Genomic DNA, 23,547 nt, shown 5'->3' with positions numbered 1-23,547 from the left:
GCATGTAACACAATAGAACTTGATGATGCTTGTTTCACGGATGCATGTAACACAATAGAACTTGATGATGCTTGTGTTACGGATGCATGTAACACAATAGAACTTGATGAGTATGCGTCCTGTGTCTTCGGCTCACCTCGGTGTCCCGGCTCGTGCATCCTGCCGGTGGCTGTTTTCAGCCTCTTGCTGTAGATGCCCTCAGAGTGTCTGATGGTGACTCCGCGGTCCAACCCAGCGTCTCTGTGTCCAAGGACCTCGCTGCTGAAGCGGGGGGGCACGGCGTCGTCTGAGCCTGGGCAGAATTCAAAAGTGGTCTTTTACATCGGGGTGCTACCGTAACGAGATCGTCCCCACTTCTGAGGGGACACATGAATAACGCTGCAGGAAAAGTGACCAAGATGATTCCTTTTCTTTCAGCTAGCAGTGAAGAGAAAATGTTTAAAGATATGCAGTCTGCAGTCCCCTCTCTCCCTCCGTCTCTCTGAGGGGCCCCTGCTCTGCCTTTGTCTCACTCAGCCCCTGAACATGAATAAGTAATACTCTGCCTGGTGTATGTTACAATAGACCAGCTGCTCCCCATACAGGCACTGGGGAAGAGAGAGCACAGCCTCCTCATTTAACGGTTTGATTTCATTAACCTTCTGTTCTATTTAATATGAGTTCAGTTTGCTGCAAGATGTAAGAATCAGTCGGGTTATTTCTCAAAAGTAATTTGTCTTCAGCTTGTTTCATGCTCTTTCTTACCTATTATACCTATACCTATATATTTACATACATTATTCACTCCCTCGCACAGTGTCAGTCCCCTCACTTAACTCCTCTCAGACAATAGCAGCCTCATATTTACCTGTAAGACACATGTTTTAATGCCTTTTTCATCATCTGTGATTTGAAAATTCAGATTTCCAGTCAGACGGACTTTTAGTCAGTAATGGAGTGGAAATGCAACCGATGTTCTATGTGATCTCCTATATTTGAGAGGAATGTACCCGTGTGAGAGCTCTCCATGGTGGTGTCAGAAGGGCCGGTGGAGGAGACGTCAGCTTCTGTTTGAGGGACGTAGAAAAGCTCCTCACTTCCACGCGGCTTATAAGGTAACAGAACAGGCACTGCTGTAAGAGGAGAGGTGAGGAAGAACATACGGTCAACTTTACCAACCACAGAAACTCTAGAGAGCTGGAGATAAGTCTTTACACAACACACTTCACAACAAGCCTACCTGGTGTTTCAGCAGTGAAAGGTCTCGGTGACACAACGACTCTGTGACATGGTGTAAAGCATTGTGTAGGTGTGGAGGTCATCCGTCCCTGAGGAACAGCGGTTTTGAACAAGGTGGACGTCTCGGCTCTTTCAGGCACCCGCTGTCTTACTGGCTCTCTGGTGTCGTACCACTCTGGTGGACTGGACAAACCGACACCTTCGTCCGGACTGCTGGCAGCAGAAGACGAGTGTCTGAGGGGGACGAATCCTTTACGCGGCAGCTCTGCAACGGCGTCAACGTGACTGGAGTGGACAGCGGTGGCTGAGGTGTGATCAGTGGCTTTGGAGGACAGAGTGAGATGGACATGTGAGACGTGACCTGTCCCGGCTGCGGGTTCAGATGTGGATGAACCTGTGGCCTGTTCAGCTTCATGACTAACACTAGAAACAGAGCTGCTCTGGACGAATAACTCGTCATCTCGCCTGAAAGACTGCGTGTTGTGCTCTTCAGCGTTCACGTCCTTTCTACCTAAAACCAGTGAGGGTGGGGGAGGGTCTTCCAACTGGCCTCCCACAGTGTCTTGTCTCTTCTGATTCCCTGGTGCTGACAGAGGAGTCAGGCTACTGCTTGGTTCAAAGACCGGCTCCCTGGCTGCCTCATCTTCTTCATCCGTGGACAGTAGAAGCACCCTGTTAACTTTAGGGTGTTCCACAGCTCCGGTGGAGAGCTCGGCCAGGTGGAGCGGCTCTGGCGCTGGACTGAGGGGAGACGCAGGTGACGTAGATGGAGAGGCGGAGGTGGAGCGCCTGCGGGTGGCGATGGTGATAGATGTGAGAGGCTGAGGGTTTGTCCTAGTGAGGATTACCCCTTCTCTGGCTGCGATCTCACGTATCTGAGCCTCTAGATCCGGGCGAAGAGGGTTTTGAAGCTGCACACCGTCATCCAGAGGAGCGAGTGTCTCCGCTTGCTGAGGTGGATCCTGCCCCTGTCGGCCTCTCACACTGGACGCTGCACTGCTCTCTGTATCTGTGCTCCACAGACTCTGAGAGGAGAAGAACAAAACCAAGAACTGTGAGACCAAGCAGGGTCCTAGTTTATGTTGTCCTGTGAACTCATTTATGAGCTGCAAACGCAACAAAAGAAAAACCTTTTGCACGGCAAAACTTCTCTGGAAACATTTTGAATTAATGTTTCCAAAAGTCTGACATGCATCCGTTGACACAACATGCTGCCACACAAGTTACCTTCAGCACGGGACGTGTACTGTCCAGAGATTGTCAATATTCAAAAGATTTAAAAGGGAAATGCATGAGAAAATGAACATTAGTTGTTGTTAGTGTGCAGTACTTTATGCATGATGAGACTGATTGCTATGAGTTTGTGGAATGATAAAGAGCTCTTCATCAGCAGTTTACCTTCATGGGGTGTTTTAGCAGCAGCTCTCTCTTGATCTCTTCAATCCTCGTTCTGTCTTCTTTGTCCAACTCCAGAGTCTCACACTGCTGTCCTGATATCTTCAGCTTAATCCACTCTGCAACATGCTAACGGTTATGCTTGTGCAGATGATTTGTTTGAAACGTTTATCTGGATGTTTAAAGTGTAAAATGTGTGAATCCTCTTACCTCTGGCTTTGCTCTCCTCCTGGTCAGTGACGCTGGGTGTACTGGACACCATCGTAGCTGGAGATTCACTCTGCAGTAACTTGGCCACTCTGACTGCCAGCGAGCTCTTACTGCTCCCATCACTCATCACGCCCTGATCAGTGTCCTCGAAGGTGGGCGAGGAGGGGCTGCTCTGTACAGGACCTTCCAGAGAAGTCTGTTTTCCCTCCTCTGTGTCTGCAGGAGTAGATGTCAGCTGTGGTGTGCTCAAACCTGGTGGAGTCGTGACGACTGGTGGCTGAGGTGGGACTGTGTTGTGAGGGGGAGCAGCACTGCAGCCCTCGGGCTCCGCCCGCCGGGCTGATTGGGAGAGGACAACGGACGGCTCTGAACCTCTACCAACAGTGACATCGTGTGGTCTTCTGTATGCACCTACTGCCGGTGCAGTCGGAGGAGCTTGTGTGGATGAATTATTAGGTTGCCCCAATGAAGCCATACTCTCTCGACCAATGGAGCCTTCTCTCAGTTTCTCTGAGGTCAGCACGGAGTCGGACAAGGACCTGGCCCACAGTAGAGAGGGGTGAGGTCTGGGGTCCTCAGTGGCAGAGGAGGAGGAGTCCTGGAGCCCGCTGGTCTTCTTCCTCAGTGAGAGGAAGATGTCATCATCAGAGAGCAGACGGGGCCTCGCAGGGGAGGCTGAGGAAGCCTCAGAAGACCCAGCAGATAACGCGTTCTCCGCCTGAGAGAGGAGTTTACGGATCTCCAACAAGGCCGTGGAGCTAGTCATAGAAAGTTCAGCATTTTGCTCCAAATTATGGCTTGATTGCAAGAGAGACTCCGAGTCAAACCTGTCTCCCAGCTGGATGGTATTCCGGCTGCTGTCCATGTGCTGTTGCTGGGTGGGAGGATAAGAGTCTTCGTCAGGCAGGGAGGAGGGTGGCAGTCTGCTTTCACTCTGAATAGCTTCTATATCTGAAGAAGGAGAAGCCCGCCTGGTCCAGTGTGGGACAGATACACCTGGACCAAGACTGTCCAGGCTCAACGGTATGGATATACTGGAGTCCACTGACAGAATGCTGGACCTTGAAAACTGTCCTTTATGGGGACTGCCACCTGAAAATACAATAGGAGAGTCTTAGATGCTTGTTTGAAGAAAGGAGATGCACTTGTGACTTCTGGTGACTAGTTGTTCTCTCGAAAACCGATGTTGAATACACTTATTGTAAGTCGCTTTGGATAAAAGCGTCTGCTAAATGACTGCAATGTAATGCAATTTATTCTAATAAACCATATTGCTTCATGTGGGGAATAAAAGTACATTTACCAATTCAATTTGGACTGATCAGATTTGATGGCCCCACTTCAAATACAGTTTAAGTTACATTCTCTCTCTTCAGAATGTTTGTTGCAGACGTACCTTCAGAGGTTTGGGTGCTCTTGGTTGGTGTTCCAACTGATCCCTGAGTTGTACAGAGATCAGTGGGAGAGAATTCAGGCTCTCTGATTGGCCCTCTCGGTGCAAATGGAGTTAAAATTGTTGCAGGAGATTGGTCAATACCCAGGTTACGCAGATACAACTGCAAGAAAAATAAATACAGAACATATCAGAATCGAGTCTACAAATCGACACGTTTATGGTATTTTTTACCCAAATTCTAAATCTCTGAAACTGTATTTGCATAAACAACTATATAAGTTTCCAGTCTTAAACATATTCAAATATATTTTTACGAGATCCTATGCTTGTTTATCCAGGATGTTCAGTTTTTCAATTACCGGAATTCGGTCTTCAATGTTGAGCTCTGGCGGTCTGGGCAGAGGTGGTGGCGTAGTCCAGTACGGCGCGTAGTTATCCACCTCCAGGCTGACAACAGAAGACGCTCCGATGGAAGTTCCCAATTTAATTCCACTGTTGTAACTATCTTGGGAACTCGAGAGTGTCAAATCTGACACGTCACTGAAATGACCGAGGCTCATGCGAGGCGAAGGTTGACCTGTGGCTTTTGGCTGACGATGGACACCATCCTGAATCTGACTGTTCTCTTCTTCTGCAGGTCTGTTTTTCCGCTGATCTTTCTGGACCGACATGACAATGGTGCTAAGAGAGGATTGGGACTGTGACCTGCCAAAGGGTGAGGCAGAGGGTCTTGTTGCAGACCCGGTGTTATCTTTGTCACTTGGAGCACTGCCCACCGCCTCCCCTCTTCTTGTAGGAGAGCCAGAGGGAGCTGTGGAGGAGCTCTGTGTGACGTTCTGATTGACAGCACTCACCTGCTGAATCAAGATGTCATTCAGGGGGTCCGATACTGCATCGGGAGCTTTCTTTCCTTGTCGTGCCAAGCTATCAAATAGTGACGTCTTGCCTGAACTCTGATTTGCTCTCCAAGCGTCTACTTTCTGCATATAGTTGAGACTTGGGAGAGACTGGACTTTTGTCGAGGTAGCTCCCTCTTGGCTCTGATTTGCTTTGTGTGGGCGATGGACATCAGCCGTAGGAACATCTGGCTGTGGAGAGATCCCTGTGTTCGACTGATAAGAGTTATCTTTATTAGATTCTATGGCAGAGAGTTGCCCTAATTTAGCCTTGACACTAGATTTGGGTGGAGCTTTAAAAACTCCCGGAGTGGACTGAGACTGTGGAAGGAAACCCAGGTAGGACCCATCGATCCCTGTTTGGTTCCCTGTGTACCAGAGCTCTTGCTCTCTGTGACCCCGTTCGACTCCTGCTGAAAATGCTCCGGTCCATTGGAGACCACCAAAATTTGTTCTGGTCCCAGTCTGCTGGCCTTCAGACGTCCCTGTGGGATATGACGTGAGAGGCTGACCGTGTGATGTAGGACTTTCCCGCTGTTTGTTTTTAGATCCAGCTTCACGGCTGCTGCACCTCTCTACCTCAGATAGCAGCTCTCTGTGTAACACGTCACTGCTGTCATCAGGTTTAGTGCTGCGGGACCCCGTAGTGATGTTACAGACCTCAGACGACAATGTTCCTGATTGGTCACGGTGTAAATCTCTGTCGGGTTGTTGTGTCTGCTGCTGGGGAAGAGAAGCTTCACCCGGAGGACCTTCCCTTCTAACCATGCTTTGGTCAGTGGCTGGTTTACAAACTTTAGTGCTTTTAGATTCTTGGGCATACGATGCAGCGGCCTTCACAGAGGTCTCTGAGGTGGAGGAAACAGCACTACTGCTGCTGCTTGGCATGCCAATATCTTTCTGAAGGAGTTCCAGAAGATGCTGGGCAGGAATATCCTTACTCAGAAAGAATGTCTCATCTTCAACAGCCTCTCCTACGAGCTTATCTGGAGGGTCAGTTAGCGTCTCAAAGTTCTTCTCTCTGCTACTGGCATCATCTCTGGATGGTACTCCCCGACTGTCAGTGGTGGTAGTCCGTGGGGAGTGAACAGTTTCCTCTCGTCTGCCTTCGTTTATTAGTGACAAACTGTGCTGGGAAAGAGAGCAGCAGCTGCTCGCTCCTTCAGACAGGATGGTCGCCTGGGCCAAAGGGTGCTGGGACAGCGAACCACACTCAGAGGCCCGAGAAGTGCGATCCTGGGGTGGAATGTGAACTCTCTCTGATGCCATGGAAATGTCAGGGAACGCCCTTAAAAAAAAGTAATAAATACATTTAGAAACTTCTGAACAATCAAATGACATGTTATATGTATATGTATGTATGTTCAGAGAACCAATAATTGTCTTTAAATCCATTTTTTTTACCTTAAAGGGGCAAATTCGTTGTCACTTTGTTGGAATAAAGAATATTCAGTGAAGTTGTTTTCCACTCCAGAGTTTGAAGGCAACAGTGAAAGGGCTGGAGACAGGTTACTGTCCTGGAGCTCTGATGAAAACAAAAGTCCTGGTTGTTACTCACAGGCATCGTAAACAGAGTTACAAATTACAACTGCAGTACAAATCCTACAAACGTATATTATTAACTTGTATGCAAGGAAACATTGCCCTCAAATTCCTATTATCATGAGATCCAAGAGACAAAAATATGTACATTCCATAAAGTACTGTTTGTCTTTTGAGTGATTGGGTGAAATTGATTGTTTTATTCAATGTACCTGGCTGTAGAGAGCACCCCCATCGCTGCTGAAGCTCCCACCCATCTGTTTCCAGCCTGGGCTGCCTCTGGTCCTGACTGGCACGTCTATGACTTTGAGCTCCCAGTTGATTTAAGGATGTTTGTCCAACACACTGACTCGCATCCTCATCTGCTGGCAATTGAGGACGTGCCACCTCCCTCTGTGAACCAAATAACCAAACAAAGTGACTCGCTATTACTGTCCTCTTTTGCCCTTTAACACAGCTCAGTAACCAATTATGAACAGTTTCTCTGGAGGCTTAAAACAACAAATGCTGGTAACAATTCTGCAGCCTCTAGAGTTGGTGGTGGAGAGGAGCTGCACAAACTGTGATGAGCAAAATGAGCAGTATTTGCAACACACCTGCTTGTTTGTGTTCATCACATCCTGCAGTGCAGTTTTTGAAGTATGCTGTTGTTCTTGTAATTGCACTGATTATCTTACCTCTTAAAAAAAGTAACTTTCCCATGAGGAGTTTAACATTATTTTATTTATCAGACATAGTTGAGATGCATAGCAAAAGGTTTGCTCTGGGCAACAGGTTAGTTAGCTTGTTGAGAGACATGACTACGCTCTGTATTACCTGCATACAAATCGCAAACATTAGCAACTCACATCCAAGTAACAGCCAGTCATCGACCATCACTACTAACGATGGAAACGCAATATTATGTCTGACAATTAGGTTTTAAAGGAGAAGTAACGTTGGTTTGAATGTCTGTTATGCAGAGAATTAACTTGCTAACTAGCTAAAACTCATCCAAGCTAGTTAGCAGTTAGCGAACGTAGTTATTAGCTAGTTAGCCGTTAGCTAACTAGCTAATAACAACGGCCAGCGTTGGTTAAACGTGGACGTTAGCCAGGTTTCTCCGGGTGTAATCCACACGGACAACACAAAATGCTGCAAAAACCTAATGTTCGCAACAGGAATACAGTTAAAAGCTTTGCAAATTACCGCTGGAGGTTCCATGTTGTTGTTATTGTTCCCTCCTGCTCGTATCCAAGAAGTGTTGCTAGGAATTGAAGGGAAAAAACCCGGATGCTAGCTCGGGAGGGAAGAGCGCGCGCGAGAGGGATGTGACTGATTTGAACTGAAGAACACAAAAGATCGTCTATTAAACAGATGGATCACTCGCTTGCGTTTAAAGAAACTTGTATTATTCCACTTCAAAATTTGGTGGGAGTCCCTTTTTAAGTTTATGTAATCACTGTATAATGTCACCGAATATTATTATGTTTGGTTTTGCTGTCAATTGTTGAGTTTCTCTATTTTCCATCGTGTCCCATAAATAAAACAGAGTCAACCATCTTCGTGTTTTGCTCCACTCAGAATTTAAATCACAATAAGTTTTTTTCCGTTTTGCCATGTTTCACACGTCACACATTGTATATTTATATTTTGTAGTGTATTGCACAAAATAATATATACACTAGATTTATAATTAGACTTAACACCTAGGACAAGGACAACAAATCTGGAAACAATACAAGTAAAGTATAGAAAGGACTGTTGTGTACACAAGTTGCTAAAATAAAATAATATATATACTGTGTGTATATATATATATATATATATAAAGCACCATAAATAATGAATGGATATAAATAGACTGGATGATTACGTACATGTAAAGATGATTAAATAGATACAGTGCGTATAGGAATTATATTGACATTGACAAATGATATGTTAATTTTAAACACATTATGCATTTAAAAACTGTAAAATTATAATGTATAATGGCAGCAGTAGATATGTTAATGTTAGAGGGTTACTGACAGTGTATGACTGATGTTAACTGTTCATCAATGACGGCCTATGGGAAAAAAAACCTGTTCTTGTGTCTGGTTGTTGTGGCGCACATTGTTCTGTAGTTCTGTCCAGAGTGGTCTGCAGTGATGTTTCATGCAATCATTTTAATAAGAATATCCTATTTGGTTAAACTCAAATTTGTCTAAGAATATGCACCATGTAAATCTAGAGACAGGGCTAGGGCGGGCAACTGTCCTGGAGCCCCAGATCCAGAGGGTCAGTGCACGTCAACTGGTTTTGGTAATTTGATTAATTGCATAAAATAAGATAAGATAGATAAAATAAGATAATCCTTTATTTCTGCAGCGTATACATTTACAGGATTACAGCAGCATACAGAATAGTGCAAACAAGAGACATAGTAAAAAAAAGAAGAAGATCAATACAAGTATTATAAATAAGTAAATAAGTAATAAAACAGTAAAGAATACTAACTAAGTAAAAAAGTTAAAAAAATCAACAATAACTAAAATATTATATATACAGATGTTCAATATTTTATGTATATTTTTTATAAAGATTTGTACAGCACTTTGTTTTTATAGTTATATTTAATTTCTACTACTTTATAGTATATATTATTTACATTAGTTGTGGCATCATGACAGCACATACGCAGATTGGTGTTGGGAGTTTTTTGCCCTCTGTCAGACTCTAAGGCATTCTTTCCTCTTCCGTCTACTTTACAATGATTGACAGGCCCGACATCCAATCACGTCCCTTGAATTACAACAACGCGAAATCGTTACCATTTGATTGGAGCCTCTTGGAGGCGGGCAGCAGCCTGAAAGGTTAAAGCCAGGGCAATAAAAACTCTCTTAATCAAACGCGGAAACAAGAAGAAAACAGTGGCAACACTATAAAATATACCTTCAACGAGAAAGATACAAATAACCTTAAATAACGTCCGTAACAGCCGCAGGGAAACCAACAGAAAGACGTTTGCTTAAACCATGCCTAAAAAGAAGGACATTGTTAAAGGTGAGATCAAAGCAGCCATTGTTATTTTGCTAGTTTAGATGAGTTTCATTTAACTGTTAATGAGAACTGTTAGCTTACGAGCTAGCTGGCTAATGATGTGGCGTTTGGTGACGTAACCACAGACTTCTGCTTGGTGACGTCGAAGGCATTTATGTATTTGACAGTTAGCCCTTTTTTTTACCTGATGTGTTTCTTCCAGGTGGTGCTCCTATCGCCAGGATTCGGGAGAACTCGAGACTGATGCGCACGCACGTGAGTATGAGTCAAGCAGCTGGAAACCTGTATATTGTGTTGTTGTCATTATTGTGGCATAACAGGTCTGTCCTATTTCTTTAAGTGTGCTGTTAGTAACATGCCACCAGTTCTACCTTCAACTTGGTAGTTTGAGTCTGAGCTACCCGAGATATCAGGCACCTTATCTTCACAACAATCCAGATAAATAATCACTGTAACGCTGTCACACTATGTTACATCCGACACAATCTCACACGTTACAACATTCATATTACCTCCCAGTTATTGTGGTAACTGCTGCAGATAAACAGCCACAACATGTGTGAATGTAGAAATGTACAGTTTATTATAGCAGTAAGCAGTTAAAGACTTACTTAATGGATACATGTTTCTGTCTCTATAATGTCAGAAAATACAGATAAATGTCCATTATCAATTATTAGATCTTCCAAATGCGTCGTTTTAGTTCTTCCTTTTTGCCAAACAAAGTCCAAAACGGCCCAAAAGATGACTGAACGGTTACAAAGTCTGTTACTTGGAGCAGTGTGTAGTTCAGTTTGTGTGGCTACAGCACGGACACATTAATGGATGCATTTTAAAGTCGCCTGTCTTTTCTCTTCATCAGGAATCCGTGGTAGATTTCATAAATGGACGTCATTCTGCAGGCTCTATCCTGGATGTCTTTGCCTCTGGATTATTAGGTACGGGTGTTCTACAGCTTGTTTCTAAGTGACCGTGAGGATAAAACACTCCAGCACAAGTACATTTAGTTGATTTGACTTCTCAGAGATCTTGACTGTATGACAGTTTAACAGTTTAGGTAACATAAGATTCATTGTCCCTTTTCAATCAATCATTTATTAATGACCACCTGATCGGCATTAGCTCATTACAGCAGAACACAGCAGCAGAGCTTGTATCGGAGCCAACACTTCACCCTTCTCTTCTTCTTTGCTCAGCATTGGTTTTAGTGCTACAGTATCTCTCCTGTAATTACATATTGTACAATATTGTCATGAGTCAGCCGGAGACCGAGGTGAGCCTCCCGCACCCTCGTAATTAGTCTTGTCCTCAGTGAGCTGCAGATTGCATCCTGTTCAATATTTAACTGCTCTCTACTGTTCATCTGTTTGTCTTGAGCTGCTTGCAAAGGATTATGGGTAACCTTACAGGGCTCCAGACTGACCGAAATGATTTTTTTGTGTTTTCATGCAAGTTGCTGATGATCCTCATCTTCTCTCCCAGGTTTAGATTTTTTGAGGACCTTTGAGGGAGAACTGGACGACATGGTGTATTCTGACGAGGACTATGATGTTGACGAAGATGAAGACGATCGTCACGTTTATGCACACACTGCTGCTTACAAGCATTTAGAACCACATCCCCGAATAAAACAACTCACCGACGAGGTATTTACACTTCTGTGAAAGTGAAACCAAGACGTTCACTTTATTACGTGTCCCTAGGTTCTGACTGACTCGTGTACTTTCAAGTCATGTACTTTTCATTCTCAGACGCTTTGAATTTATCTTATTTATTTTCTTTTTCTTCCTTCAGGAGGCTGATAAACATGCAAAGGAACTGATAGAAGAAGAGGAACGACGTAAGGACAAAACCGAGAAGAACAAGCGGAAGAAATTGGTCAGTGTCGTAATTATTAGGGTCTAACATTCTGAGTGTTGTTGCTGTTTTCTTCCTCACAGCACATTTCATCTTTCTGTTGCAGCGTAAAAAAGAAAAGAAGCGGTTAGACAAGAAGAATGCAGTAAAAGACATTTTAGCTGTAAGTCTTGTTTTACTGATATTACAACAAATACAAATGCACATCTAGCCCAGAGAGAACATCCACACAGCAAGGCCTTTAAAAACCACTTGTGGTCTCGTGTTTCTTCCCTTTTATCATTTCAGGAGGAAGAAATGGGGAAGTCGGACTCCTCGGACAATCCGGCAGAAAATCTTGTAATTGAAAGTAATGCAGAAGCAAATGATTGTCCTGAATCTGGTCCAACACTGAATGGAACGGAGGCAGCTGGACGCCATGAGAAAAGTGCTAATAATAAAGAAGAAGATCTTGCGGAGATTAATAAAACAGAAGATGGGGAGCAAAAGGTTTGTGGAGACTTTTACATTTCTGTTGGTCACATTGTGGTGTACGATTGTGAACTCTAGGCTGCATACATCTCGTGCAGACATAACGTCTCACCAGTAGTTAATAGGATGGTGACCACATAGAACGTGCAATTATTTCTCAAGAGGAAACTGGATATTGTCACACTTTGATAATGGTTTCAAGTGATCAGTTAAATAGTTTAGTCTTTGTTTCTTAATAATACAGAAAGCAGTGCTGGATCACAGCTGGTGTCGGTTTCACAGAGACAGAGGCTGGTCTGTTGTGTTACACCCACAGACTGTATACAAGGAGTGTTTGTGGACTACAGGTTTTAAAGCCTCATCATTGACATTTTGGCCGTCGCCATCTTGGATTTTGGCAACCAGAAGTGTCAAGAGTTAAAGTTGTAGGAAACAAACACTGACAACTCCCAGACCGGACACGTCTCTGGTAGAGTCCTGTCAATCACCGTGTAGCCCCGCCCTAAAGCATCCCCTGCTTTATGGTCTGTTTGACTCTAAATGGACCATAATGTACTAAATGAACATCATGCTGTAGTGAAGAAGACTTGAAACTAGAGATTGAGACCATAAACTCATGTTTACAATGTTTACTGAGGTAATAAATCAAGAGAGAAGTAGAGTCATTTTCTCATAGACTTCTATACAACCAGAGGAGTCGCCCCCTGGTGGACACTAGAGAGAATGCAGCTTTAACACACTTCGGCTCAAGATTTGAACCCTTTGTTTGTTTGTGGATGATTATTGTCAAACCACCACCTTTTTTTTTGTATTTCATTATTTTCTGCAGGATTTGGATTTAAACAATTCTAATTCTTCTACAACAAAATTGGAAACGTGTAACGAGAGACCTGCGAGAGAAAGAAAAAAGAAGAAAACTAAATTACTGGAAGTTCCGCAGTCCAACGAGGAAATGCAGAGAGTGGTGGAGAAACCTGAGGTTCATAAGAAGAAGGAAGAGAAACATGAACCCAATAAAGAGGTGGGGACACGTAACAACACAGATGATAGAATACAAGAAGACTTGAAGTCTTCAGCCTGGGAACACCTCTCCTCTTAATGTCTGACTCTTCCATTAGATCTGTGACTGTACCTTTTATGTAATGTGGTCAAATGATAACTAGCATTGACAGAAAGCTACATGCACATTTAGCGTATCGTGTCGTGCTGAAACACTTCACCGACTCACTCTAACGTTAACAGGAAATCATGGACCACGCAGAAGAGTCGGCCAAGAGAAGCCGAGAGCTGGCTGGTGGGTAATATTCTACATTAACATCACTGAGACTTTGACAAAAACAAACGCATGAAAGTACTGAAGCAGACTCACCCGCTCTCGCTCGTCCCTCCAGGTTTTGGAAATCGTTTGGCGGCCTCCGGACAGTACGAGACGGCCGTGAGATGCTTCACCGACGCCATTAAATACAGCCCAAAGGAATTTAAGTAAGCACGCGGCTTTGACTTCAGACTTCATGTTCCCACGCAGGAGCAGTGACCAAGAATTACCAAGAATTACCAAGAATTACGTTTACTCCGTTTCAGGTTATTTGGAAATCGGTCCCTGTGTTATGAGAGACTGCAGCAGTATGGGAACGCTCTCAGGGATGCTGACATAGCACTCTGCATGCAGCCAAGCTGGATAAAAGGTTTATTTAGGAAAGGGAAAGCTCTCTGTGGGCTCAAGGTAAGTTACTGCTCCTGCATCACTTACGTAATGTTCTATTCACATGCACAGTATCTGGCTTGACAGTTTCAGTGAAGCCTCTAATATTGGGGCTAATACAATATAAAGGTGTAACTAAAAGCTAATGTGCTCTTTGTGCTTTAAGAGTTGAAAATGTCTCCTTCACGTCTCCTGCAGAGATACTACGAGGCCTCGCTGATCTATAGGGAAGTGTTGGAGCTGGAAGGTTCCAGCGCTGAAGCCATGCTGGAGCTGAAACGAGCGCAGACCCTGCACCTCATGGTAGGAGAAGCACATGTTTACAAGTGTACAGAGGCACAAAGTAGACCGTCAGCTTCTGAGAAGAAGCTGTAGAACAACTTCACAACCTCGGAGCGTCCAAAGCACGCTTGAAAGTCAGTAATCGTCATTTTGCATGTTGTTTGCTCCAAATGGCGACATCAGGAAACACCACACAGCACACCAAGTGATGCAGGATAGATGGACAGTATGAGCTCAGACCAAAGGTTCTGAGTTGGATGCACTCTGTCTGCTAGCTGTGGTTTACATTTAAAGGAACAGTGTGCAGCTTTTAGGGGAATCTCTGGCAGACATGGAATATTATATTATGAAGTATGTTTTCTTTAGTGTATAATCAAGTGAAAATGAGAAATGTAAGGGCGAGGGTTCAGTTAGTCGTGATCTGCATCCTCACCACGAGAGGCCGGCAGATCTGAACACACCGGTCCTTTCTTTAAACGTCTGTATGCTGGTATCAGGTGGCTGTCTTTGTTTGTCCATCTTAGGAAATGGGGTTCACCTGGGGGCAGAGCTCGGAGGCCTTGAAAACACACGCCACGATGGAGCAAGCTGTCGAAGCTCTGTTTGGTGATGGAAGTGATCCGGGTCCTGGAGGTAAACATCCCAGAATGTTCCTCAAGAGCTGGAGGGATGTGACCCGTGTCTGCGGGGATGTTCTGGTATGTGAACACGTTTTGTTGGCTCTCTTCAGATGCCGGTGCCAGTTGGGACAAAACGGAGCAACCAGTGGTGTGGGAGGAGAACTACGACGAGGGAGAGTGGGAGTTCGTCCTCCAAACAAACCGTCCCAGAATGCAGCAGGTCAAAGAGTCCGAAGCTTTTGAGCAAAGCAGATCGAAATCACAGTCTCCGACGCCTCGCTCAAAGACTTCTGTGAAACCGTAAGACGGCGTATTACTAATAAGTATATTTTACATAACAGTCACCTAATGCAGCTGTTCACCTGTATTTGGTCTGTGAGCCCTCACCTCCGGCTGCATGTCTCTCATTGTTTGCTTTATGAAAGACAAAAGGTAATAATTCTATTAACAATTTCACAAAGCAAAAGAAAAGTCAGAATGTTGTCTGTCAGGTTTCTAAAGATTATTCGTGCCTCACCTTCAGGTCGGGAACCGCTGCGCTGAAACATGCACAGATGTGCAACAACTGTCTGTTAGTTCCCACATGTAATGCAGTATATTTGTGTCTTTTGCAAACAGGAAGTCAGTTAGTGATTTTACATTTACTAAACACATGTTGCACTTTTGAGCAAGCACAGACGTTAATGTGCAGCGTCCACAGATTTGGTTAAAGGGTTTTCAAGATGATTTGCTGAGAGTGCGACATCAGTTAAAATAGTTCAATCTCTTCTGTTTGGTGTGAAGAGACATTTTCTCCATCTGGGTCGGATCCTTGGCTCCTGCTGTCACCTACTCGACGCTCCACGAGCTCTTCAGCAGGTAAAGTTTCTCCTTCAGGAGGATCCGATGTTGAGTTGAGCTTCACAGGAGATGCAGAAGAAGAAGAATAGAGAATGCAGAATACAGATAATAAAGCGCTAAAGTTCAAATAACATCCACATTTGTAGATATTTCTGCTGTTTGAGTTTCTGGATTGCTCTCATTTTAGCATTTAATTTACATTCCATTAATAACTTTAGATCACAATATGCATGAGCTGGATTATTGAGGGCGTTGACCACCAGAACTCTCAGCTTGTTATTGATTTATTGCTGCTGAAGTGACGTGTCGACTGTATTCCCCGTTATTGACTCGGAGCTGTGAACCGCGGGGACGTTAAAGATGGCCGCTCATGTGCTGCTTCTCTCTCTCAGAGCCGGGACGGTCTGCAGCATCAAGATGCTGCTGGAGCACCAGTGTGCCTTCGTCAACTACACCAGGAAGGAGGACTGTGACCGAGCCATCCAGTGTATCAATGTATGCATCTGTTTACATGTGGAATGTTTGGTGGTTGTGTTATTAGAGCAGTGACTGACAACCGCAGCTCTGGGAAGGTGTTGGAGAAGCAGACTTTAAATCTGTGAAGTTATTCACGCTTTAAAGTCCGTCTGCTTCTCGAAAACATTTTCCCTTCACACAAATCCAACTGTGACATGAATCTTATGGGTAGTTTCTGTTCCTCGTCTTCTCTCCTGAGCTGTGGCTCTTCCATGTGTTTCCTCTTCAGGGGATGGTGGTAGAGGGCGCTCCGCTCTCAGTGCGATATCCCAATAAGTTCTTCACTGGACTCGGTTTGTCCAAATCAGCCGCCTCTGAGCCCTTTCCACGCCTCAGGTGAGAGCACGCTTTGTTCTCCATCCAACACTTTGCTTACACGTTCATATGTTCTTCCGCTTCAAGTGTAACGAGATGGGAGGAACTGTTTCTAACAGTTTAAAGCACAGAGGATGTAAGAAGGGTTTTCTCCACATCTGCATTGGATTCATTAATGATTAAAACAAGTAGTATTGGATTGTCTTTGTTCATACAAGTTATTCTGCTGATTCGTTACCATTATTTCGAGGTAAATAGGACGCCTGACTCGTTTTAAACTCTGGAACTGCCGCTGTGTCCCCGCTGTAGCCCGTACAAGAAGGAGTGCTTCTTCTGGAGGACCACGGGCTGCACGAGGCAGGACTGCACCTTCCGACATGTGGCAGAGCACAGGAACATCGACAAGGACAAATTCACCAGCAGGCTGGGAAGCACCAACATGTAGGCCATCAGAGATGAAACGCATGCATTGTTTCCTTTGACACGTGACACAGTGGTGGTGCCGCCAGAGGGAGCTGCTTGTAGTCGTCTCTCGTTCCTCGTGGCTTTTGGTTTAAAAAAAAAGACTAATTGTGTTTTAGATTCTTTTGCCTTTGTTTTGCACCATGATGGCTGACCGTTGTTCTAGATGGACCCGTCAGACGACGTTCTACTACTGTATTTAATAATGATTCATGTGCTTTGAGCATTCCTTTGTGAAAGGATTTAGTCAGGGATTCTTTTAGATTATCTAATCTGTTTTGAAGATTATGTTAAAACATTGATTTTTACTTTTGTAGCTTTGTTTTAAAAACGGATTAGTCGGTCACCACTAGGTGGCGCTGCTACCTTTAGCCCTCCAGGGCTACAAACTGTTCCGCTTTCATGTTAAAGGCTGTGATTGATGAGTAGTTGTGCTATCGGCACATTTAATGCGCCATGTTTGATTTTGAAGCTGCTCTCCGTAGATCTATATCCGGGGCATTGAGTTCAGTAGTTCTGTACATTATGTGTAACGCCACGTCTGCTGGAGGATGATGTTTAAGGCTCGTGATGTTTGGACACAGACTGTCACACTAATAAGTGCCTTTGAGTTGCACTGTGGCTGTAGCTGCTCGTGGGTCAGCCCAGAGGGAATAAAGGCCTCAGCTTTAAGAGTGTTCATGTCTTACATTAATAAACACGGAACAAGACCAAAGACTTGGTGGAAGGTGCTAAAACATGTCATTTAGGATCTCCCCATGAGGTCAGAGGAAGCCCACCACTAACACGTCTCCACATGAATCCCTGCAGCAGCGTCTCAGCTCAGCCTGAGTTAGAGTAAAGTGCCAGTTAAACGCCTGAAAAGTCACTTTTGTCCCTAAGATTTGATCTGAAGCGAAGTTCTTCTAAGCCTAAAATGCCTCTCCTCAATCTCCCAGAGTGCATCTCTTCTCCTTTTAATGTGGGGGGGGGGGGGGAATCTGTGTAGATCCCTCTCCCCTGAAGCACAGCAGGTTTGTTATTGACTCAGGCAGCTCACGGTCACGTTTGTGACCCTTGTTATTTGACGTTTGGGGTGTGAACTACAAAAAGAGGTTGAAGCAGTGGAAAGAAGACATTAAGCCGTGCACAGTGCTTAGTGTTGACCTTCCAGGCAGAGCAGCTGTACTCGGGGCATTAATTGGCTGATGGTGGCATACCTCACAGAGCCCTTCTGATCTGTGTGAGATGTGAGGGCATGAAGGCCGGTGATACGAACAACATGAACTCTGCTTGAACCCATAGAAAGCACTGGGACAGTATGGTCTATATTTAATAGTATCGGTCCGCTTGGCTTTGAAACCTGTTCAAACGCAGATAAAGAGCGATAAGAGGCCGGCCATCATCAACATGCCGCCAATCCCTAACTTCACTAAAGCAAACAGCGGGAAGATGAAGTGCATCGTGTTAGAAGGCTGCATGGTTTGTAGAGCTTTCAACAGATCTCTCTTCCCTCTCACCAGGAGAACAAGAGAAACACACAGAACCAGACATGACATGCTGCTCTCCCACTCCTTCTGATATGTGGCTGTGCAGCAGAACACGTTGAGTCGGAGTAATTGAGTGCATTGCTTTTAGGATACGTAATCTCATTTTTATTCTAATTCTTTGGTTTCTCCCCGCCGCTAACTAAACTATTGATGTGACCTGAGGGAGTAGCTGACTCACGCTGCACATCAACCGTCTGATGTGTTGAAAATAAATGCTCCTCTGCAGCCGCTCAGCTGGACCTGTAGGACCTCCAGCAGGGAGGGACACTTCAAACGTCTCCGTGTGCATTGTGGAGCAGCAGAGCTTTTATTCTGCTTTCTTTACAACTCATTCTTGCAGGAGTGTTTTCTTAGCAGTTTAAACCCTATTTCTTTATTCAGCTTGTTGAGCGTGAGCAACAGAGAGAGAGCTCTGCACTGCTCCGTCTCCTGTCTCTGGTTTAAACAGTCGAGCTTTAGCAACGTTTAAATCTAAACCCTACAGTTACAGGTTGTTACTTAATGCTGTTCATCAAATGTAATAACAGATTATACTTACGGGTGTTTTTTCAACTTAAACTTCAATTATTAGGCAAAACTGTTATATTTACAGTGGTAGAACTTGTCGTCTTCGTCGACACCAAACTTATCTTTGTTGGGTCGTAACATTTTATATGAAAAGACACCGCTACAATGTCTTCATCAGCAGAACCCATCCTGTTCTTCATTCTCGGATGTAAATGTGTAACTTTGGACCAAACTGTTGCATCTGCAGATTGTAACGAACGTGAACAAACCTGCGTTCAACGAGACGTTATGATGGCGGACTCGCACAATGAGAAGCATCTGGTCTCTGTGCCGGGTTCCTTTGTTGCACGTGTGAGATGAATACAGTAACTGTCACAATGAGACATTGATCTTCCCTTCTAATCTAGACAGAGGCCCCCTTAACAAGTTAAAATAGCACAAACCCAATTAGGGAATTGATTGCTTGCTTTCATTCTCCTCATTTGCATCCGGGTCGTACAGGGAGATGGATGAACGTCTCGTCCTTTGTCCACACGGTCGCTGCTGCTCGTCGAGCGTCTGTTGCTGAGAAATGAGCAGAAGAATCGTCTTTTGTCATCTCTGATAATCTGCTGGAGATTAATACGAACTTCTTCACCAATGCAGATGTGTTCACGTCACCGAGATGATGTGATGCATCGTTCTGCACAGCTGTGCTCTACTGTCATGTTGCAGCTTTTGAATGTGATTATTTTAACTGGTTTCCATTCCATGAAAAGACCCAAACCAACAACGCAGCAGTCCACTCTGACCTCTTCCCCTCTTCTTTGTCCCGTCTTCAAGTCCTACTGGTTCCTACAAAACACCTAAACCTACATATTACACGTTCATTTAAACACACTGTCGTCCTCAGCAAACTGTTTCCAGCTGTGGATTAATACACATTTGGTGCGCTGTGAGTATTTGTGGCCATGTTTAGAGGATCTGGGGAGTACGACCATGTTGGGCCTTTTGTGGCTCCAGAGTGAGCGGTGGGAAGGCTGATAATTGACTCAAGTGATGTCACTTGAGTCAGCGCTGTTAAGACTAAAGACTACAAGTTAGGAACTGTATAAGTGAGGTCACCAGCTACCTCTGTAGCGCGCTCCTCATCTGAAGCTAGCAGCCCGGGGCTACAATAGTCGCTACTAGCATAACACAACACAATCTTCAACCAAGCTGTCAGTGGCCGGGTTGCATTGTGGGTAATGTAGGCTCGAGGTTTTGACAAGGAACAAGAATCGGATGCATGTCACCGACTTGTGTGTTTTTAATAGTTTTAGACAACAATGGAGCTCTACGGCACAGAGGAATAAGAGATTTATTTAATTGTTAGTGTGATTCATGGGATTTGTTGACAAAAAGAAAAATATCTATCTATAACTATCACCAGATAAAACATTAAACATTAGAAAGGGTGAGCAGTGATATGATTACTTGTAGTTAACACTGGTGTGGTCCGTGTAACATCCTTGTTTCAATGTTCAATAAAACTGTCTGCCTCCAGAATGTAGATTCCTCTTTTCTTAACATCTGAATCCATTATTAAAGAGTGCAGGTTTGTATGTGTATATGTGCACTTCTATGTCCCCGACAGACTGCAGGGTGACGGGGGGATAATGGCATTGACTCCCTGATGAATGGCAGTTTAAAGGTTGACTGCTTCTCTTTCATCTCCTTCAGACGTGCACAGGCACACATTCTAAATGTTGTTACTTTATTTTGGTCTTTGTCTGTGTGATCGATTGAGAAACGGCCTGTATGGGAGCAAAGTGTCATTAACATGATTAGAGGCTTGTAAACAGAAAGGGGCCGTTGGCTTTCTCAAGGCACCACTGAACACACCGTCATGTGAAGCCGGGCATGCCCCAACCGGTGTTCCCTTCAAGTATTTACATGGCTTAATGGGCCAAGAAATATGTGGCCTGTGTGCATTGTAATCATTAAAAGCTCCGTCAGGTTGTATTTCATGCTATCGACCGACGTATCTGGAGGGAACATGTTCAAGGGCATGAAAAACTGCCACAGCCTCGTAAATCCTCTCATTGTTGCCTCAAGGAGTTTGACTTCCAATAATTGATGCCCACTTCCATACATCACCCGTGTTCATTCCTGCAGAACTCTTAATGCTAAATCTCACACGGGCCTCTGTCTCACATTGTCCGCTGACGTTTAGTGTCGTTCATTCTTCACAATGACCCCCACAACACCAAACTAAATAATGTCACCATTAATCTGCGGCTGATTCCTTGGACTGTAATTTATAACAGGAGACACTAGTAATAAAACCTTGCCCTGCAGGCTTTACCGAGGTGCGTGCTTCCTCTACAGATGAAAGCTGCTTCCTCTAATACAGATAATGCTGAGCGGCTCACTTCAACTCTTCTGTTTATGAATGGACGTGAAACATATAATTCACTGAGGAGTTGTGTCGCTCACTGCTACAGCATCAGTCTAGTCATGTGTCTTCATTACTGAAGCGGTTTGCAGCACAGAGCTTTATTGTTTGAACACCTTGTGTACTGGTGACACAAGGCTTTGTGGTGTTTACCACCGTTTAGGAAGCACTGAGGAGGCTGTTTATCTCTCTTCTGCTTGTAGAGGCCGCACAGCAACCAGCATGTCTGGGACGATTTAAGACTTCCTCCTGCTCCTGAAAATGCTGCAGAGGATCCATCTATTGCTCCCGTTGTAATGAACCTCCCTGGGGGCCTGGGCGCACCATGTGCAGACGCCTTAGTACCAGAGCAATTCATTACCTCTGAAATGTGAGCTTTGGTTCCGTTTTCAGCAGAGCCCCATTAATCTCAGGCTGCCTCCTGGCATGCAGGCCAGGTACTGTTAGGTAATTACAGTTAATCATCATTCAGACGTGCACATGGACCGCGGGCTCCTCAGTGGCTTCCAGAGGCAAATCTACACTCTTGTTTACCCCCCCTCCGATACTGTACCAGCGTCCCAGTTGCACCACAAAGAAAGCCTCGTTTCTTTCTCTTTTTTGTGTCCCGGTAACCAAACCGCGGGCGTTTTCTGTAATTGTGTCCGGGAAGATTTGGCTCCAGTTGTGCAGCAGCCTCCCCTGCACAAACAAGAAAACATCCAAGCTCCGCCTCCCCTCCAAACGTTTACACCCAACTGTCCATGCTGCGGGGTTACTGAAGCCTGCCGCTCACCTGCCGGTCATGATTGCCATCAATGGACGGATTACAAGATGGATCATTTTCAGGAGCAACAAGCGGAAGCAGACCGTCTGTATCTCAGCAGAGACAGATACCTTCATCACCAGGCTTCATACTGGACACGTGTTTAGAGCTAAAAACAACACATTACTCACTAAAGCTGAGCAGCAAAGAAGTAATCAACAACAATTATGATATTTGATTAACTATTGGATGGATTTCCATGAAATGATGTACCGACATTTATAGTCTCCAGAGGATAACTCTGACTCACTTCACCTGCAGTCATCATGAGATTAGATCTTTAAAAACCCCAAATGCTGAACAACTATTGGATGAATTGGCTTGAAATGCATCGATCATCATCTCGTCAACATTTGTATTTTTCCAATTTTGGTTCATGAACAAATATCTGCGAAACTACTGACCTTCCCATCAGCCTCAGCTGAACTAATTAGCATATGTTTGCTTGCTATCTGGCTAAATGAAGATGTGAATATGTTTAACAGTATACCAGTTAAACATCAGCATGTTAGCATCGTTAAATGAGTCTGTTAGCATGCTGATGTTAGCACTGTTAAATGAGTCTGTTAGCTGATGTTAGCATTTAGCTCAAAGTAAGTCCAACCTCAAGGAGCGGCTAGGTTAGCTGTGGACTCTGGTTTCAAGAAAGAATGCAATAAAATGAAATAATTCCTGCTTCTCAAAGGAGAACATTTGCTCATTTGACTCTTATTAAAGGGATAGTTCCCTCTTCGCTGGGGAACTATCGCAGTTCTCTATCTTCTCTATGTTCTCTTCAAAGTCACCAGACTCCTTTGTGTGACTAGTATGTGGTGAATAACATCGGGATATAAAGGCTGGAGTTCCCTTACGGAGAGGGCTGTCTGACTGCAAGGTAAAGTGGTAAATAAGTGCTAAATATTGCACTTAAATTGATTCCTTTCTTCAGGTGGCTGTAGTATGTTTTGCGGCCGCCTCCCTCCAGCAGCACATTGCTTTGCTTCTGTGCCTCGAGACATGTTTGCTTCTCCAAACTTGGGGGAGGTGCAGACCGCGATCAGCTGAAGGTAACACACTGACTGTGATAAGAAGCTCATACAAACACACTTCAACACATCCAGCTATCCCTGTAATACCTTTATATCGCAATATATTTGGGTTTTCAACCGTTAATCAGACAAAACAAGCAATCTAAATGTGTCAACTTGAAGATTGTGACGGCCATTTCTGATGTTTCACAGACTAAAGTATTAGTACTTATTTTTACAAATCCCTGCAAAGCGATGGAGTACAGTACAAACTCGGCAGCTGGTTGATTTAGTTGAACGTGTAATAATAGCTCAGATTGCATTATTATATAATTCTACGGGAAAAGATTTCCATTCTGAGAATAATAAAGCGTTTCTTTTATTATTTATCGTTCATTATTCAGCATCTCTAAAATATTCAGTCAGTAAGACTGTTAAAAATGTTCTATGCATCATCATTAGTATTTTCCTTTTTGTTGTAGCATGTTTGACTCTACAGACTCTATACTCTACAGACTACAGACTCTATACTCTACA

The 23,547-nt window shown here is 44.3% G+C and overlaps 2 protein-coding genes across 2 annotated transcripts in view; one reads left to right on the top strand and one right to left on the bottom strand.

The window, feature by feature from the left end:
• Positions 1–7,946, bottom strand: part of alms1 (ALMS1 centrosome and basal body associated protein) — an 18,193-nt gene extending 10,247 nt beyond the window's left edge. The window contains exons 1-10 of the mRNA XM_031877399.1: positions 7,846–7,946; positions 6,870–7,050; positions 6,520–6,640; positions 4,579–6,403; positions 4,220–4,379; positions 2,824–3,915; positions 2,617–2,732; positions 1,220–2,243; positions 990–1,112; positions 3–292 (exon numbers count right to left, since the gene is read on the bottom strand). Coding sequence (XP_031733259.1) covers positions 3–292; positions 990–1,112; positions 1,220–2,243; positions 2,617–2,732; positions 2,824–3,915; positions 4,220–4,379; positions 4,579–6,403; positions 6,520–6,640; positions 6,870–7,050; positions 7,846–7,860 — 4,947 coding nt within the window. The 5' untranslated portion in view covers positions 7,861–7,946. The remainder of the gene's footprint in view (positions 1–2; positions 293–989; positions 1,113–1,219; positions 2,244–2,616; positions 2,733–2,823; positions 3,916–4,219; positions 4,380–4,578; positions 6,404–6,519; positions 6,641–6,869; positions 7,051–7,845) is intronic.
• Positions 7,947–9,537: 1,591 nt separating this feature from the next.
• On the top strand, positions 9,538–16,790 carry LOC116399924 (RNA polymerase II-associated protein 3-like). Its single transcript, XM_031877416.1, has 18 exons — positions 9,538–9,684; positions 9,884–9,936; positions 10,544–10,619; positions 11,164–11,327; positions 11,476–11,559; positions 11,645–11,701; positions 11,827–12,027; positions 12,839–13,030; positions 13,252–13,303; positions 13,401–13,491; positions 13,591–13,732; positions 13,910–14,014; positions 14,518–14,626; positions 14,724–14,913; positions 15,397–15,471; positions 15,846–15,948; positions 16,199–16,305; positions 16,594–16,790. The coding sequence occupies exons 1-18, from the start codon at positions 9,657–9,659 to the stop codon at positions 16,727–16,729; spliced, it is 1,965 nt and encodes a 654-aa protein (XP_031733276.1). The 5' UTR covers positions 9,538–9,656; the 3' UTR covers positions 16,730–16,790.
• The last annotated feature ends 6,757 nt before the right edge of the window (positions 16,791–23,547 follow it).

The sequence above is a fragment of the Anarrhichthys ocellatus genome, unplaced genomic scaffold (genome assembly GCF_004355925.1).
Source record: "Anarrhichthys ocellatus isolate YVR2014 unplaced genomic scaffold, GSC_Weel_1.0 scaffold135, whole genome shotgun sequence".
In the NCBI taxonomy this organism is placed as follows: Eukaryota; Metazoa; Chordata; class Actinopteri; order Perciformes; family Anarhichadidae; genus Anarrhichthys; species Anarrhichthys ocellatus.
This window is presented reverse-complemented; position numbering and strand designations above follow the sequence as displayed.

Bases quoted from the DNA above. Each gene is read 5' to 3' on its own strand.
- LOC116399924 (XM_031877416.1), top strand. From the start codon at position 9,657: ATGCCTAAAAAGAAGGACATTGTTAAAG. The intron at 13,304-13,400 runs GTGGGTAATATT...TCGTCCCTCCAG, and splicing joins GAGAAGCCGAGAGCTGGCTG to GTTTTGGAAATCGTTTGGCG. The intron at 15,949-16,198 runs GTATGCATCTGT...TTTCCTCTTCAG, and splicing joins GAGCCATCCAGTGTATCAAT to GGGATGGTGGTAGAGGGCGC.